Source organism: Dipteris shenzhenensis, chromosome 25, assembly GCF_047967505.1.
Source record: "Dipteris shenzhenensis isolate YYH24624 ecotype China chromosome 25, Dip_SZ_1.0, whole genome shotgun sequence".
Classification (NCBI taxonomy): Eukaryota; Viridiplantae; Streptophyta; class Polypodiopsida; order Gleicheniales; family Dipteridaceae; genus Dipteris; species Dipteris shenzhenensis.
The window spans coordinates 44258536-44276443 of record NC_141620.1 but is presented as its reverse complement, the minus strand read 5'-3'; the positions used below and the strand labels follow the sequence as shown (position 1 = coordinate 44276443).

Genomic DNA, 17908 nt, shown 5'->3' with positions numbered 1-17908 from the left:
TTCTCTGAAAAAAGAAGGTGTGCACTCTTCACCACTCCACGTATGATTGGGTGTCTCAACTTAAAAATACTACAACTAGTAGCAATCCACATAGTTGTTAGTAGGCCCCACGTTTTCTTGCAACAAATATATTAAATTTTACAATTTAATGTTTCTAGAGAATTGGTGAAAGAATCATAAAGCAAAAGAGCAATCAACTATCTTTGCTGGTACAAACAGTCGGGTGCTAAGTGCATCTTCGTCTCCAACTGCAGTTTTGGCGACTTCTCGTAATCTCTTCGATCAAGGAAGGCGGTCTAGAGGAGCACCAAACATTGGCGGTGCGGTGATGGTTGCGGCAAGTAACGTCAAGTATGTCAAGTTTTCGAGGAAAAAGTCGAACAACCCCGATGCGCATGTTCGGATGTTTGAAAAGGTGTATGGAATCAACAATCCGAGAGTTGTGGTACCGCTCCAACAAGAGGCGGTTTTGAGTCAACCTTATCGGATAAGGTAGCACGCTAATTGGCACAGTACGTAGTGAACCATTTCACCACATATGATGCGGCCCACGACGCATTCTTGAGGCAGTTTCATTTAAAAAAAAAGATCCCGCAAACTTTGGAGAGATTGTGTAGCTTGGAACAAGGCAATCAGGATGTGGAAGGTTATGCATCCAAATTCAATTTACTCTTGCAACGTGTACCTGTGGCTCAACGTAGCCATCCTCAATCCTCGGTGTAATTTTACTCAGAAATATAAGTCAGATTACCTGTGAGAGCCCCTAAGTGGAAAAGTTATCTTATCATTCCAGCCCTGTGCAACTCTAAGCCCTGTAGCTCCAAGGGGAGCCCACTGTAGTAGTCTCTTTGGAAAGCCTTTCTTTTTCAAGAATAGGACCTCCATTAACTATGAACTAAACCCATGAGAGCAAGCTCAAAGTGGAAATACAACATTAAGTGCATGAAATAAAGCCCCAAAAGGCCAAAAAAAGCTAGAAAATGATGCCATTCAACCCTATAGAGGACTCTGGGGTAGCCTGTCCATTCCCTCAGGAAAGTAACCCTCCTAGCAGAGGCAATCGGGAGGACCCTTGCATGCTCATCCAAGTCGCCATCAGCATATGTATAGTATCTATCCAAATATTGGTCAAAGTCTGAGAGGGGTGGACCTGGGAATGATCCAAGGCCTCCGTGCATCTATCTCTCCAAATATGCCATGCTGAAATGCTCGCCAGAATCTCCCAAGAGGAAGGGACTCTACATGCGCTCGTTGCCACTCTGCTATAAAATCAGTTCAGCATTGCTTATCGGATTGCAAACAGGTGAGGATTATTTGGAAAGGGATTGCTAGGATCTTCATCACCTTTGCCCACACCCTTTCTTCATGACCTGGGGTTTAGTTGTTTGGATTTCCCTTTTATGACCTTAGGTATTTTATGAGAGGCATCACTCTTCTTGGGCTTTCTCGATTCAGCAATGCTTAGTTGAGTCATGCTCTCTGAATGATGCTCTTTGAAAATCCTTTGAGGAAGTAAAGTGCCAAATGTTATTTTTTGGAAAGGAAGCCTTCAGGCCTTTGGAATCCATAACTGGTTTCAGTAATTTTCAAGAACAAAACTCTTAGTGATAGTGACTTTATCAAAGCCAGTCTTCTCCAAAAGGTCTCCAATGTTGGGTCCAGCTTTGGAATAAGATGGAAGACCTAGCCTGCCCCAATCCCCTCAAAACCCCCTACTGGTATCCTTGCTGGTTATTCCCTCCAAACACCCCCTACTGCATCAACCCCCTTGACGGTATGAGATAGAAAAGATTGTAAGCTTGTTGGCCTCGAGAAATGCGATGAGCTAGAGGTAGAGTGGGTTGCAGGGCAGGCTGACCTTGCTCTAATATTATGTTGAAATTCATGGTGCATTACAAGAAAAAGATATAGAGATAAAGTGAAAGATATGCCAAAGTGTGAGGAGTAAGAGATGTGCACAACATGGAGAGATTTTAATCTAGGAATGATGACAAACCCTTTGAGTACAATGCTTTTATACGTTTAGGTTATAGAAACCCTAACCCTATCTTTTGAACAAACGCTAAATCCACACTCACATACAAGCACACAAACTTTGAATCCCAACAAGCGGCCAGTTGCTTAGCTGGTTGTTCCAAGAGAGTTTTGGGACTGTAGCATTGTTGTTGTATTTTTCCTTGATATGCTGTGTGAATGCTTGGAAATGGAGGAGCATGTGTCCAGAAGTTTTTGAGAGATAGTGCGCACATGTGTGTGCATGCATGTCCATATGATGCGAAAGAGAGATGGGTAAGAGAGGACAATGAGCAGGGACGGGGCAGAGGTAAGGGACTGTGAAGGGAGGCAAGTCGGGGTGCGCAGGATTAGCAAGAAGGGGCAGAAATGCAATGGAGGAGGGTTGGTAATTGAGGCGAGCAAAGATCGGATGGATTCAGAGCAGCAAAATGAAGGTGAGCAGAGATGGGGGGATAAGTAGGGAGGGATGGAAATGTAGGGCATGGCTCGGAAGGGAGGCAAATAGAGGGGGGATGGGTTCAGGGTAGTGGGCTGGGAAGGGAAGTGATCAGGTTGGAGGTGGCTTAGAGCAGAAAGAGGTGCTACAAGTGAGGAGAGGGAGGGAAGAGTGGGGGGGGGGGAGGTGCTCTAGCAAGTAGATGGGGAGGTCAAGATTGATCCTTTCCTATATATGTTTTGAAATGTGACGCTCCAATTTTGTATATGAAATATATATATATATATATATATATATTTCCATGAAAAAGACTTCTATTAAGTAAGAACAAAAACCCGCGAGAGCAAGCTCAAAGCGGAATACATCATGAAATCATGAGGATAATAAAAAAACCCCTCAGAGTGAGGTGGAAAGAAACCAAGGCTGAGGCTGAAAGTGCCATCTCAACCCTGTAGTAGATTCAGAGAAGAAAGGAGAATCCTTCCATTCCCTGAAGAAAGAAGCCCTCCTAGCTGAGGCTGCACGGGAGTCCCCCTGCATACCCGTCCATACGGCCATCAGAGTGTGTACGATGTCTGTCCAGATACAAGCCAATGCGTGCGAGGGATGAACCTGAGTACCCTCCATAGCCTCTATGCATCTGGCTCTCCAGATATACCAGGCTGCTATGCTCGCTATAATCTCCCAAGAAGTATCCACAGAGGCATGTACAGCTGTAAAAGGACGGTGTGGAACCACATCCAACGAGCAGAACTCAACCCGATGACGTCGAACCGAAATGGCCCAAGAGGAGTCAAGTCCCTCATAGAAAACCTGAGGTCCTGTAAGAGAAAGCCAAGCCACCGAGCCCCAAGTCATAAAGAGTGGGGAATGGGCAAAGTGACTGAAGATCCTGGCTATCCCCATCCAAATCAATCTCGCCTGTCTGCAATCCCATAAGCAATGCTGAATAGACTCCGAAGCAGAAAGGCAACGAGGGCAAGTAGGGTCGGCTCTGAATCTGGACCTCCAAAGGTTCACTGCAATCTCTCCATGAATAGAAAGCCAAAAGAAGATAGTGATCTTTCTATTCCTGTGGGATTTCCAGAGCCTCCTCCAGAAGTACCTCTGCTGATCCGCAGTAATACCAAAAGATGAGGAACTCTGGAGGGTCTCCAGCCTCTACTACTGAGCTGAAATCTCCTGGCATTACTGACCGTGTAACGAAAGAAGGGGATGGTCTTCTTCGATGCCCCGCGTCAATCCACTCCCACTCTCCGGGGTCCCACTGTAAATACCTGATGGGAACTCCTCCATAGAGCCAAAGTCTCCAAGACCCGGTGGAGAGTAACTGGGGGTCAGGGTCTAAGAACCACTCTGAATCTGATCCCTGCATCAAAAGGCCTACAACCCTGATAGGCTGAAAAGCAGACTCAAGCAAGATATCATCTGTAGATCTGAGCAATCTGCCACCATCCTGGACACTGAAAACCAAAGCATCCTCCTGTGCATCTCGGAAGGCTAAGACCTGAAGTGGAACCCCGCCTCTCGAGAAAGTACCTGCCCAAGTGGAGGAAGTGAGAGGCATATCATCTGTGTCTATCCAAGCCTCTGGAAGGGCTGTCTCAATCTGCAAGATCCTCCCTGCACTCCCTCTGAGATGTCCTGTCAACCTTGACTTGGTTTCCTCTGGAAGCCTACGGAAAGCTTTCCAAGATCCCAAAGAAGAAGCAGGTCCCCTCTCCCACCTGGCCCACTGCATGTAGAGTGAGGCACCCAGTGGTCTGCCACGATCATCTAAAATACTGTCGTTCCACATGATGGGCTGCCTATCAATCTCTTCCCGGGAGGAAGGAGGAATCCTCCGAAGAGAGCTTCTGAAACTAGCCCAAGCTTTCAGAATGGCAACCATGAGAGGGGATGAAGGTGATCTGAGGTGTGCTGAGGTGAAGATCCATCTAACACTGCTCATCCAATCTCCTCCTGAGGAAGGTGTGCACCTCTATATGCTACTGATAAGAAAGTCCTTCCACGGTTCCTGTCCTGGCATAAGTCCTCGCACCACTATCTTGCAAAGTAATGCTCTGCACTATAAATCTGGATCAATAATATTGAGACCCCCATCCTGTGTAGGGAGGATGAGGGTCTCCCAAGCCACTTTGGCTAAGGCATCTGCTGTGCCATCAAGCCCACTCCAGAGAAAGTTCCTGATCGGTCTTCTGAGCTGAATGATGCAGTCCCTAGAACGGCACCAACATGAACAAATAAACCAGGCAGTGGCCAAGAGGACCTGGTTGACCACCACAACTCTAGAGGCAAGATCCAGCTTGGCTGAGCTCCAAAAGAGAAGCTTCCTTCTGATGCTCTCCAACACGGGAGCAAACTGCTGCGTGGTAGAAATACCCAAGCCGACCTGGCAGCCCAAATACCTGATAGGCACACCCCTCTGAACCCAAGTGAACCCTATGTCAAGCCCCCAAACTGGAGTGTCCTCATCACTGATCCAAAAGCCATTGGATTTATGCCAATTTATCTGCGCCCCTGCCGCCAAGCAAAATAAATCCAATGCTGTCCTGAAAGAAGTCAATGTCTGTGGAGAGGCATCCAAATAAATCGCTGTGTCATCAGCCAACTCACTGTCAAGCAGCTCCTCTTCTCTTCTGATAGGAAGTCTCAGCCCAAAGATGTCAGCTTGAGATCTAACATAGATGCTCATAGCTTCGGCCACGAATAAAAAAAGGAAAGGAGCAAGGGGGCATCCCTGACGGACTGATCTCGAAATCTGAAATCTCTCACTCCTTACCCCACCAATAAGTACCTGGCTATGGGCTGATCTGTACAAAGAGGAAACACCTCTGATCCAAACATCAGTGAATCCAAAGCGTAGAAGGGTGCCCTCCAAAAAACTCCAATCTACTCTGTCATAAGCTTTTTCAAAATCCAACAGTAGAATGGCAAGATTCTGGCCACTCTGCATGGCCCACTCTGAAGCTTCCCAGAAAGAAAAAATGTTATCAAAAATACTTCTGCCATGCACAAATCCCGTCTGAGTGTCATGAATAAGATCAGGGAGAAGTGGCTGCAATCGGAGGCTGATAGCCTTGGCCAGAATCTTGTAACAAGTGCCCAGAAGTGTGATAGGCCTCCACTGGGACAATAAATTTCTGCTACCTCCTTTTGGGATAAGGTGGATGAGGCCCTCTGTAAGCGATTCAGGCATCTCGCCAGAGTCCCAAATGGCCTGCATGGCTGAAGTAATATAGTCTCCAATCATATCCCAAAATGCAATGAAAAAAGACGGGGTGAGGCCATCTTGTGAAGGGCTGAAAGTGCAGTCCTAAACTCTGTGTTGGTGAAAGGTGCGTCAAGTAGAACATGCATATCCGGATTCACCAACACTGGGATACTCTGCCAAATAGCCTGTCTAGCATCCTCTATATCGTGTGTCTCAGGATCAGCAGTAAGGAGGGTGGCATAAAAATCTGAAGCTATGCGTAAGACGTCATCTGGTTCTGTCTGTAAAACCCCATGTGAGTCAATAAGCTGAGATACACTCTCTCTACTATGTCTAGGGCCAAGAGTAGAGAAAAAGTGTTTATTGACTCTACCACCCATCTGAATCCAGAAGGACTCCCATGCATGAAAGGCATACTCTGCTCTCTGATCAAGCAATAACTGTAGATGAGCCCTCGCTGCAGCAAGGCGCTCTCGAATCCAAGCATCTGAAGGCCGTTTCTGCTCTTCCCTCTGCAAAGTTGCTAACTGCTGGCGAACACCAATCTCACGTCTGAGAATATCTCGTCTCCTGGTAGAAGCAACTGAGCAGTAAAAGTCGCTAATACCAGAGAGGGCAGCGGCTAAATGTGAAGGATGTGGCTGCCCACCCTGGACATGAGCAAACCATATCCGTAGGGCTGCCTCTGTACCTCTGTGTAAAAGGCATCTGGAATCCTGATGCTGGCAGATCGGCCTCTCAAGTGAGGCTCTGAGATAGCCAGAACAACAGGGAAATGATCTGAGGTGGAAACCCCCGCAGCAATGCATACCGATCCACCTCTGTCTAGTGCCCAGTCATCTACATAAAATCTGTCAATGCATGCATGAATAGGCATCTGTTGCCTCCTGTTCGACCAAGAGAACAGGAGGGACTGTGGCTGAATAAGAAAGGCATCATCACACCAAGTATCTCTGCCACAGAAATGGAAAAGGAAGGCATCCCAAGCTGCTCTCTCCAAAGAGTGAAGTCCGCCTTCTCTACCCCCTTTTTTGTCTGAAGGTAACTCGACCATGTTAAAGTCACCTCCAATCACCCAAGAATCCACAATGGGGGCCCAGGAGAGCAAAGTCTTCCACATAAGGACACGTTCCCCTCTAATGTTGGAGGCATATAGGTTGAGGAAGCCAACCTTACGCCCTCCAATCAAAAGAATAATCCACTGAGCTCTAGAGGGGATAATGACTCCGTGCCCAACAACTAAGGGGAGAACCGACTGCGAAACTGAAATAGAAGTGCCTCCCCTAGTGCCTAATGCAGGCGACCAAAAAGTATGTCCTGAAAGCAACTTGCCTGACTTGGCACAATCTCTATAATCCAGCTTGTGCTCTTGAATAAATAATATATCAATGGAACCCCCAGTAACACCTGGATGAAGCTGATCCCGGATCAGCTGTCTACGGCGGCGATGTGGGACGCCACCTAGGCCCTGTATGTTCCAACTGATAATCCTCATCGACGGGAGGATGTAGAGTGGAACACCTTACCCGACCTAGTGGCGGAAACAAACCCCTCAACAGGGGAAGACCTCCTGCTCGAGGAAGGAGGGAAGGAACCCAGTGGAGGAAAGTCAATAGGGGAAAGAATCCTGGCACCTGAAGAAGAAGCCCTGTCAATAGGAAACCCAACCACTGGCTCCCCAAAAGTAGCGGGCACAAACTCCTCCTCTGGGAAATCTGAACTCTCTGCCAAGGCTGAAAACGAGTTCCTATGGAGCAATCCAGACACCGGAGTACGAAGGATCCCTTGTGAGAAAAGAGGATCAACAGTGTAAGCTATCCCCTTCCCCCTATCCAAGGGAGGGAGTGAGGAATGCTCTCTACCCGATGTCTGCCCAGCCGCGGAGATCTCTCCGTCCTCAAGAGAAACATCTGGCAGTGCTGGATCTAAGGAAGAAGCTGCAACTGGGGAGGAGGTCGAAGCTTCAGCGTCTCGGACTGTGCAAGGTGAGACAGGAAGGACAGCTCGAGGTGAAGCAGAGTCTACTAAGGTACCCTCGTGAACTGAAGGAGGGACCTGCACACGTACTGGAACCCACTGTAAAGCGTCGCGTGTGCCTGAGGGAGGTGGGGGTCGAGGAGCAGGTGAAGGACCTGTACCACCCCCCTGACGAGGCCGAGGAATAGGTACTGGACCTGTACCACCACCTGACTGAGCAGGACCGCCACGTGAAGAACGAGGAGCAGGAGCTGGACCTGTACCACCCCTCTGTCGAGGTCGAGGGGCAAGTGCCGGGTCTAATCCCCCCCCCTGTCCCCCCTGTCGATGCCCTGAGGCGGTAGCTATACCAGAGGGCTTCTTAGGCCTTTTCTTCTTCCTGGGACAATCCCTGGCAAAGTGTCCCGAGGTCCTGCAAATCCTGCACTGGTCCTGCCTGCCTGAAATCTCCACTCTCTGGCGAAAAAAGAAACCATCCGGGCACTGGATCATGACGTGGTCTATCTTGAGGTTAGGATCCTTGCAAAGGACCCTAACTCTAGGAACCCCATCAGCCTTGGTTGCCTCTGCTGCAGTCAATGGCAATCCAGGGAGGGGTGGGATCTTAGCAACTGCGCCAAAATGCTCCCCAATAACAGAAAGAAGTCGATGGTAGACCTGGGGAAGCCCGGGGAACCTGATGAAGAGCGAGAAGATTTTCTTATCTGCCTCTACTGGGTCGAAACCAAGGTGAAAGGCTTCAAAGAAGATCTTCCTGTGTCCCATGTATAAAAACTCGGCCTTGAGCACAGTGCTCGCAGCCTCTGGAGTGTCAAAAATAACCTGGAAAAAACCTCATCCCAGAAGGCGAACATCTACCAATCGAGGAGTGAGGTCTGGGGGGAGAGCCGCAAGCATCCAGTCTCTGGCTTAGGATCTGGAAGGGTGAGACCCGAAGATGCGTGCTAGCAATGTGGTAGAGCACTCAATCTCTACATGCTGCTGCAACTCGTCTTTAGAGAAAGTGATAGTTTTCGCGGCCGGTGGAGATGGAGTAGGATTGGCTGACGGGGTATCCATCGCCAATCAAGGTGAGGAGGCCGACTCGAATAGAATAAAAGCTCCTTCCGTTCCAAAAAAGCTGCGGGGGGCAAGGGAGGGGAAAGGAGGCAAGGAGGACGCAGGGGGGAAGGGGAGGGAAGGAGGAGAGGGGCTGGGGCTGAGAGTGGAGAGGGGCAAGCTGAGAGGGAGGGAGGGGAAAGGAGAGGAGAAGAAAGGGAGGAGTGAGAGGAAGAGAGGGGGCGGGAGAGCAAGCAGGGAGGGGGCGGGACAGCAGGGGGAGGCGAGGGGCAAGCAAGGGAGGGGGCGGGACAGGGGGAAGGGGCGGAACAGCAAGGGGAAGGGGGCGGAGGCAGGGAGAGGGGGCGGAGCAGTAGGGGGGAAGGGGCGGAGGTAGGGGGGAGGGGGGGAGCAGCAGGGGGGAGGGGGCGGAGGCAGGGAGAGGGGGCGGAGCAGCAGGGGGGAGGGGACGGAGGCAGGGAGAGGGGGCGGGACAGCAGGGGGGAGGGGGCGGAAGCAGGGAGAGGGGGCGGAAGGGCAGGGGGAGGGAGCGAGGGACAGGCAGGGGGAGGGGGCGGAGCAGCAGGGGGGGAGGGGGGGGAGCAGCAGGGAGGGGCGAGGGACAGGCTGAGGGGGGAGAGAGACGGGCTGAGGGAGGGGGAGCAGCAGGGGAACGGGGAGGAGCAGCAGCTCTGCAATGTTCTATATGAAATATTTTGGAATATATATCACAGATAGTGTTCAAAAAGGATGGTTTTGATGTTTTGAAGGTTTTGGGAAAGTTTGGTGTTGGTCAAAAAATTTCTGTTTTTGTCCATTATGGTGTCGGCTGGATTTTGCGGCTTGATTTTGAGTTGGTTAGAGAAATAATTTGAAGAAACTCTGTATGAGAAAGTTTTAGATCTTGTTAAGTAGAAAAACCTTGTCCTGTGAAAAATTTGTGGTTCACTCGTTTGCATGCCTGTATGGAGGTCAGAAGTTGCTAACAAAGTGGTTTTGAGCTAAAAGTGCATCTAGATTTCTGTGTCAAGAGTTGCAGGCATTAGACGGAGGTCGAGATGGAAGAATTAGCCATGAAAGGTCGATGCAAAGGGAAAGAAGAGGGTCCTATCTTCGAGATGAGCTATTGAGCTTGTCCATTGGATCTACAAGGCAGGTGTGGTGATGCTTCGAACAGGGCCGTTTTCATGCCATACGCGTTTGCTATCATAAGCGCACGCTAAAAGAAGGTGAAAAGCACACGTACGCTTTTCGAGAAAAGCTATTTTTGGCCGATTTTGGAGGTTTTTGACGGCTTATTTTGGAGTCGTGAAAGGCTATAAAAGAAGAGGAGATCGTGAGAAGGAGCGCACACAATCCCAACGCACGCATATCGAGGCTGAGCGAAAGAGAGGAGAAGGCACGCATCTCGAGGTTGCTCGAGCGAAGAGAAGGCACGCATATCGAGGCTGATCGAAAGAGAAGAGAAGGCACGCATATCGAGGCACTGCGAAAGTGACAATAGCGCATGCAAATCGAGGCAGCGCGAAGAAGAAGATAAGATCAAGATATTTAGTGAGAGTGAGAGTGAGAGTGTGATTGAGATTTGATCATTTGATCATCGGATTTGAACATCTTCATGCGAGTGAGAGTGAGAGTGAGAGTGAGATAGCTCGGGGATGGACGGGTGGTATCGAGCTCCTTCACGGAGTGATTCTTCTCCAAAATTATTGTAAAGACTCATCAGTTTGATACATACTGCAATCTCTCTTCTTGTTCATTTGTGATTATTATCTTGCTACAATTTTGATCGTGATTGTGAAAGAACAGTGCGTGACATGAAAGGAGTGCATAAAAAGAATTATGACATGAGGTTTAAAAAAACCTTTCTCATAAGACTATTCTCCCCCCCCCCCTCCAAAAAAGATTTCTATTAAGTATGAACAAAACCCGCGAGAGCAAAAACTCATAAGACTATTCTTAGGTAACTTACTGTTGGAAGCATGTAACAAAGCCTTTTATTATAGTTTTTTTTTTGGGCAAAAAAGAGAATTCTATGAAGTTTGAATGAACCTCCAAGAGCAAGGTTCAATGGAAAAGTACATCATGCAATGCATGAAATTAAAAAATATTAAATCAAGCTCCTGTAGTGAAAGAGCTGGAAAATAACCACGGTTAAGGCTGATAGTGCCACATCAACCCTGTGGGGGTCTCAGGTAACCTACTGTTGGAAACATGTAAAAAAGCTTTTTATTCTAGTTATGCCTTTTCCTTTCTGAGAAATGGTTATTATTTAAAGTCTTCATTCAGGGCCAGAGAATGAACCTTATAACACATTGGCCAGCATTGTCTTTCACCCATTTGTCTTTCTTTGCAAGCTTGCTATCTTCCAAAGCTTTCACAAGATGCAGCTTTACAGCAGCATACATGGCTGACTCCACCTGTTTTTTTGTACGATCAAAAGGTTGTTATTTCCTTCTCTTTTCATCAGTATATTCATAGAGACTGAAATTGCTTACCATGAGATTTCTATAAGACTCAGTACATTTAGATAATCAACAGAATATCATTCTATAACAATGCAATCTTATGTACAACACCTAAGTTTGTAATGATAGAAATTGTTTGCTAAGAATTCTTTTTCATACAAGCATAAATTGAGTTTTTTTTTGAGAACCAAAAATTCATTTTTTTTCACTTCAAAGTCTAATGCTGTGTGCATTTTGACGGTAGGTTTGTCAGATCCTTTGATTTTGATGTGGATTTTATGCGCACCTGGAGCCAGTTAGAGTGGATTTTGTTGAGCAGTGATATTTTGATTCTAGTTGTGGTATGTAGACCCTTTTCCAGAGGATATCCCTCTTGGTATTTAGAGGCTTTGGCCTTTTTGCGATGTCCCCACCATGAAGTTTCTTCAATGGGATCTAGGCACGTGGGAGTGGATTGTAGTACAGAATTACACAAAGAGCCATCCCTTTTTTACCTTGGAGATTCAAATATCTTTTTGTAGGAGGCTTTGGAGTTCCCTTAGAAATGGAAATGTTTGTATCTTCTTTTGGCTTTCTATTCATGGATTGGATTGCAGTGAATCAATAGAGTATTTTTGGAGTTAATTACTTTTGTCCATGGTGCTTATCAAGCTAATGAATCTATTTAGCAATGCCTCTAGGAGTGCAGAAAGGCTAGATCACTTGGACTAGGATAGAAAAATTGCAATGCAAGTTTTCCTCCTCCCCTTTCTTCATTTCTTTGAGTTCAGTGGCCTGGTTCTCACTTATTGGGACTTAGACCTTTTATGAAAGTTAGGACTCTCTTGGGCTATCACGGTTCGGCACTAAGATGCATAGTCTTTTTGACTTCACGCCATCCCGTTTTTCTTGGTACAGATTTGCACATGCATTAATAGACACTTGCTGGGAGATTGCAGTAAGCATTAATGCCTGGCACATTTGGAGATCTAGATGCACAGAGGTTATTTATGGCACCCACGTCGACACTTGGCTAACATATGGACACATTGTATGCACACTTTGGCCCACACCAAGGAGTTAAATCCAAACCACAAGACCCTCAGTCTTAAACTAATGTATGGCTGTTTATTGTCTTTTTCTTCAGACTACAATGTAGGTACCTATGTAGGTACCTTATAGTAATCGGAGTCTCTTTATGCACTCCTTGGGAGCTTCCTTGTGTCCTCCTTGAATGGATATTTTTTTCTGTTCCCTAGACCTTTTGTTCTCTCATGGACATTAATAGGCTTTCTTTCTTTGTTTCTTTCTTCCAGCTAGATCACACAGATCACATCACGAGTAGTTCGCGAGGTAGAGATCCGAGCCAACACACACTCGACAAAGAGGAGTCGCACACATCATGCTTGGGGACATCCTTCAATGTTCAGGACCACAGCACGAATGACAGAGTTACCATGGATCTTGTCAGACGTAGAGCCATTGCCAGGAGGCCACATTGGACCACATCCGCAGATGGCCACTAGTGTTCTATCTCTGCCCTCATACCAGCAAAGCTTCACCTGCCACAGGGTCCATCGTGACCTCTGCTCTTGGGCCTCCAGTATCTATTGTATCAGTCCATACTTGGCATCGTATCTGACTTGATATGATGATGTCGATGTTATGACTATGTAGTACTGATGATATTATGACTATGTAGTACTTAGCATTTAGCAGGGGTGATGATGCTCATTTTAGTAGTTCCACCCTTTCACCCATCGGTCTTCCGAAGACTCTAATAAACTTTCTTGCTTTCTCTCTGTTTACCTTGCCTTTGTGAGTACACTGAGTTGCACCAGTACTAAGTGGCCTCCTTCTCATTCATGCACATGCTAAACTATTTCTTTTGCTTCAAATATGGCATGGGGATCTTTTTGAGGAGTCACAACTTGGAAAGAAAGACATGAGAGTGTATTCCACGAGAGAGCTTGACTCAACTCAAAAGATCCATTGAATACTTACCAATGAAAGTACAAATCTTGGGTTATATTTGAAACTCATATATGAGGAAATTAAATAGAATAGCCTAATTAAACTAGGACTATCCTTCATAAACAACCCAGGGAGGGGGGGGATCTCAATGACCACACTGAAGTACTCCCCAATCACTGAAGAAGGCAATGGTAGACTTGGGGAAGCCCGGGAAACTTGATGAAGAGCAAAAATGCCTCCTTATCCTCCTCCATAGGGTTGAAGCCTAAAAAGAAAGAAAGAAAGAAAGAAAGAACGGTGTATTAAGGTCTTCGGGAGACCTCGCGGGTCTATGAGACAAAGTACAAAATATATGTAACCCATACAAGCCCACTGTGGGCTGAAAGCAAAGGGCACACTAAGGCCCTTGCTGAGTACTAAGTGCTAAGAATGCAAAAAGCTAGTACAAAATAGTAGGAAAAAGAGCAATCGAGTACTTCTCAGAGCCAGAGCTCCAAGTACATGTGCAGGCTCCATATAACCCGGCTCCCCGATGGCCCTCTGCTGATGTGATGCAAAGAGCTCACGTATCTGTGTCTGTCAGGCCGTCTCCTGCGGTGGTGGGGGGTGCTCTCTCCTAGATCTTTGTATTCGGTGGGCTACATCGAGAGTAATGCCTCGTCTCTGGCGGTCCCCTCTGAGGAGGGCTAAGATAGGTCGGACCTCAATCGTGTGTGCTCTGATCGCCCCATGTGTCGTGTGTGGTCTCCGCATCTCTCGTCCAGCCGTATCCTAGTGACGGATCTCATTGCGGATCCATAGTGCTCTCGTCTCCTCGAGCTCTCCCTCTCGATCTCATCTAGCATTGGCTTGGATCTCATCTAGCATTGGCTTGGATGACTCTAGTCCAGAGGCATCAACTGTAGCTTATCTCTAGCCTGCCGCACAAGGGAATCCCTATGTCTCCGCATCTCAATCAGGTAGAGCCCAATGCAAACCTAGTTGGGAAAATGTATCAGTTGCCATGTGAGTGGCTGAGCCCTCCTAAAAGAGACAATGGTATTGTCCTCGGATCTCATAATAGACCGGATGACACATAGAAAATGCTCCTTTGTCTTGACCTGCCCCATCGTGCATAGTCTACAGACCCACTACTCTCTAGGTATGCCATCCACTCTCCCGGCCTCAATCCGCAACTGGTGGGACGAGACTCGTATCTATCCGATAGCAATCTGCAAGGTGTGTGAGACTCTCCTATCCTTGAGGTATTGGGGCCTGATGATGAAGCCCTACCTCGATATCCTCAGAAAGTGGTCATGGTAGAATTGGGTCTTGGTGGGGAACTCCTGATCCCCCCCCCAAGCCTTAGATGTGTGGAGATGGAGAAGGTCTAACTGTATGATACGGTTAATCTCATCATGTGGAAGGAGCTCCGGTGGTGCATCCATGCTGTACTGAAAGGGGGGAGCCTATCCATCTGGATACCGTGGCTATCAAACCATGTGGACACCCGCGCATACCATGTTGTACCAAAGCCTCTCTCTGCCAATCGTCGGGATGACTCTAGTTCCAATCTCGGTAATTTCCACTGAGGTAGGGACCAAACTCTGTGGAGAAAGGTCACACTTTGGAAGAGGGCGTCTACCTAGAGAGGTGTCATGGTGAACTCTGCCTGTATGATCTGATGGGGAACTAAAGGCTTACTCTGAATCATCCTAGATCCCATGATCACCTGTAGCCTCTCAAATCCCTTCCAATCAATGAAAGGTCACTCATTCAAAAAGATGTTGCATACATGGCGGTCGGTCTCATGAGAGTGTCAAAGAGCCAGCCCTTCGTCGGTGGATCCCGAAAATGCGCCTGGAAGCATTGTCTCTCTAATCAGGCCAGGGCACCCTTCCCTCATGTGAGTGGTGCTTTGGTAGCATGGGTCATCGGGTGAAGCCTGGTTCCGTAGATACTGCCCCTAGGTATGTGTAGGACTGCACTATCTCCACTGGCTCCCCTCGGTAAGTGAAACTATGTCGATGTCGATGTTGATGTTGATGAAGCACTGCTTGGGATGTGTTGAAGATCATAACCTTGGTTCTCTCAAGATTTACTGTCAGGTCCCTCTCTCTGCAAAACATCTCCAAGGCCTCCAAGTGTTTCTGCAATCCCTCGATTGAAGACGAAATGAGGACTATGCCATCTGTGTATAGTAGTATCTGTACCATCAGATCAGCCAATAAGGAGCCCTCTCCTCCTAGGCGATCAACAAAGAATGTGATCTCATCAATGTATAGCCCGAAGAGAGTCGGTGAGAGGGAAATTACTGACACATTTTGGGAGCACTTTAGCCATACCATTGAAGGGGGAGTTGTAGGAAAAAAATGGATAGATAGGCAGCTTGTCATGTGGAACGACCCCTGCCTCCACTATGGTATCCTCGAAAGCTTTCAAAAAACTTCCAGAGGACTGTAAGGCTCAATTAGTAAGCAATCTCATAGGGGATGTGGAAGGAGAGCAAGTTATGGGGGGAGAAGAACAGGCTGCGGGGGAGGAAAGCAGGGCCAAGGGGAGGAGCTGAACAGCCTGTGGGGAGGCTGCTAGGAGGGGAGTTTGATGATGGGGAGGAGCAACAGTCCTATTTAAGAGTTAGATTCTGCACCACAGTAAGCAGTTGAAGGGTCACTTTCTGTTAAATTTATGACAAACTGACTAGATGAGTTGCCTAGTAATCATTCCTTGGACTATTTTTAGTTAGGTTTTCAGATATGTTGTAGAGATTTTGTAATTTCCTCTCTCTCTAGGACTTGCATAGAAACACAAATTTTCTTGAAGTGTCGTACTGATAGCAAAGAAACATGGTTTTGAATTCGGGCCATCTTTTTATTATAAGTAGATGCTCAACATTCATGAACAAGTTTACAAAGCATTAATTTTCATGATTGAAATTTAGAGTGCAATATCTTTATTCTTTACCCTGTTAAGCCACTCCTCTGGTGGAGTGTCCAAGACTACAGGGGATGCAAATGGCAAATATTCTCCATCAGGGGCGAAAACACCAGTTGTTTGAAATTGTCGGCGCCCTTCTTCCCCCGGTGCATGAATTTCAAGCCTTTTTATCCCCTCAAAGCATTTCTTCAAGTGAGACTGGTGTATATTTCAGACAAAGAATATTACATCAGAAAACAAAATTCTTTCCCTAAGAGTTACAAATATCAGTGAGTATATCTGGAAATTTCGCACAGCATTTTTATGTGCAGCTAAACAACAACTAGGTTTGTTAATAACTTCTCATAGCAACGTTATTTTAAAATCATCATTGCCTGAACATTCCTGGGATCATTGGCTTGGCCAAGTATATCAAGGAGATCATCACTGGAAAGAAAGTAGAACCGTGGAAACTGTTGCCGCTTCTGTTCTAGATAGTCATCCAATGATTTTTGTATTTTTTCCAGTTTCCCTCCCATAGCATTGAACAAATCCATTAATCCATCTACACATAATGACTTCAGTGCAACTTTTATTTCCTGATGTAATCAAGAGAGGTCGATATGTCAAAGAAAGGTTAGCGGACTTCATTGCTGCTGACCTATATTCTGAATTTATGTCAGGAAACCAAAACTGAAATACAATATTATGTTGGAAGTCCGAATGTGGCTGTCGAATTCTTATTTCCAAGTGTGCAAAAATTGTAAAGAGAAAATGTCCATCAGGAAACTGTGTTCAAATAAATAAAACCGACATGTTGGAAGACCGTATTGTCCCACTAGATTGATTTCCTGACTTTCTATGAGAGATTCTGATTGAAAGGCAAGCATAGGAAGTAAGAGAGCCTTCCTGAATCCTGTTCATGGAAGTGATGAAGTTATCATGCACTTGATTGAAAAGGATTGTCTCTCCAGGTAATTGCTTGCGTATATCTTCAGATCCATTGAAAATGTTTTCCAAGTAAGACCATTGCCGTTGTACCTGCACACCACTTCATTGACTTAATAATGCACATTTATGCATATTCTTTTTTTTCGCAAAAAGAGACTTCTATTAAGTATTAAAGAAAACCGTTAGAGCAAGCTCCATACAGGATACATCATGCAATGCATGAAAAGCTCAAGAGCCAAAAAGAAAGGATTGGGGCTGATAGTGCCATCTCAATCCGGTAAAAGGTGGCTACGTAGCAAGGAAAGAAGAGCTTCTGGAAGAGGACAAAGTCACGTACGTGGAAATGGGAGCTTGCTGGAGAGTTCGAGGGCAAGGAGGAAGGGAGGATAGGAGACGATGGGGGTCGCTTATTCTGTGAGCTAGGTGTCGTGACTACTCAGGCCAAGAGACAGATGAATAGAGGGGGAGCTTCGGGACTTGGCTGGGATCTCCAAGAAGAGGATGGCGAATTGCAGGTGGGGAGCTTGGTGAGGACGACAGGAAGGAGGCTGCAGCAATGCCTATCGGGATGTCTGGGTTTAGGGATCGCTACGGTGTGGGCTAGGAGGAGCTCAGATGAGCAAAGGAATCGAGGGACTGGAGGTGATGGGAGAAGGCGCTTGGAGAGTGGCTAGGGGTCGCTAATGGGGGCACCATCGGTAGGAGAAGCAGGGAGGATGTGAGCTAGTAGTGGACAGACGAGTAGCGAAAGGAGAGCTCTGAAAGGGAGACTGATCACGTGAAGATAGGAAGGAGTTGAGGGACGAATGGTGGCCATTGTGGGAGTTTTTGATGGCTGGAGCATCCCTTCTGAGAAGTTGGAGACAAGGGATCACAGGAGAGGAGGACCTTAGAAGAGGCGGGAGCTTGGTGAGCTCTGTGAGCACTTGTGACCGTGGCTCATTCTTGAATTAGGAGAGC

At 47.0% G+C, this 17908-nt stretch overlaps 1 protein-coding gene across 1 annotated transcript in view; it reads right to left on the bottom strand.

The window, feature by feature from the left end:
• Window positions 1-17908, bottom strand: part of LOC147885929 (dynein-1-beta heavy chain, flagellar inner arm I1 complex-like) — a 629024-nt gene that overhangs the window by 397474 nt on the left and 213642 nt on the right. Inside the window, exons 28-31 of the mRNA XM_087396248.1 lie at window positions 16903-17038; window positions 16393-16586; window positions 16046-16216; window positions 10986-11101 (exon numbers count right to left, since the gene is read on the bottom strand). Of these exons, the coding sequence (XP_087252374.1) occupies window positions 10986-11101; window positions 16046-16216; window positions 16393-16586; window positions 16903-17038 (617 nt within the window). The remainder of the gene's footprint in view (window positions 1-10985; window positions 11102-16045; window positions 16217-16392; window positions 16587-16902; window positions 17039-17908) is intronic.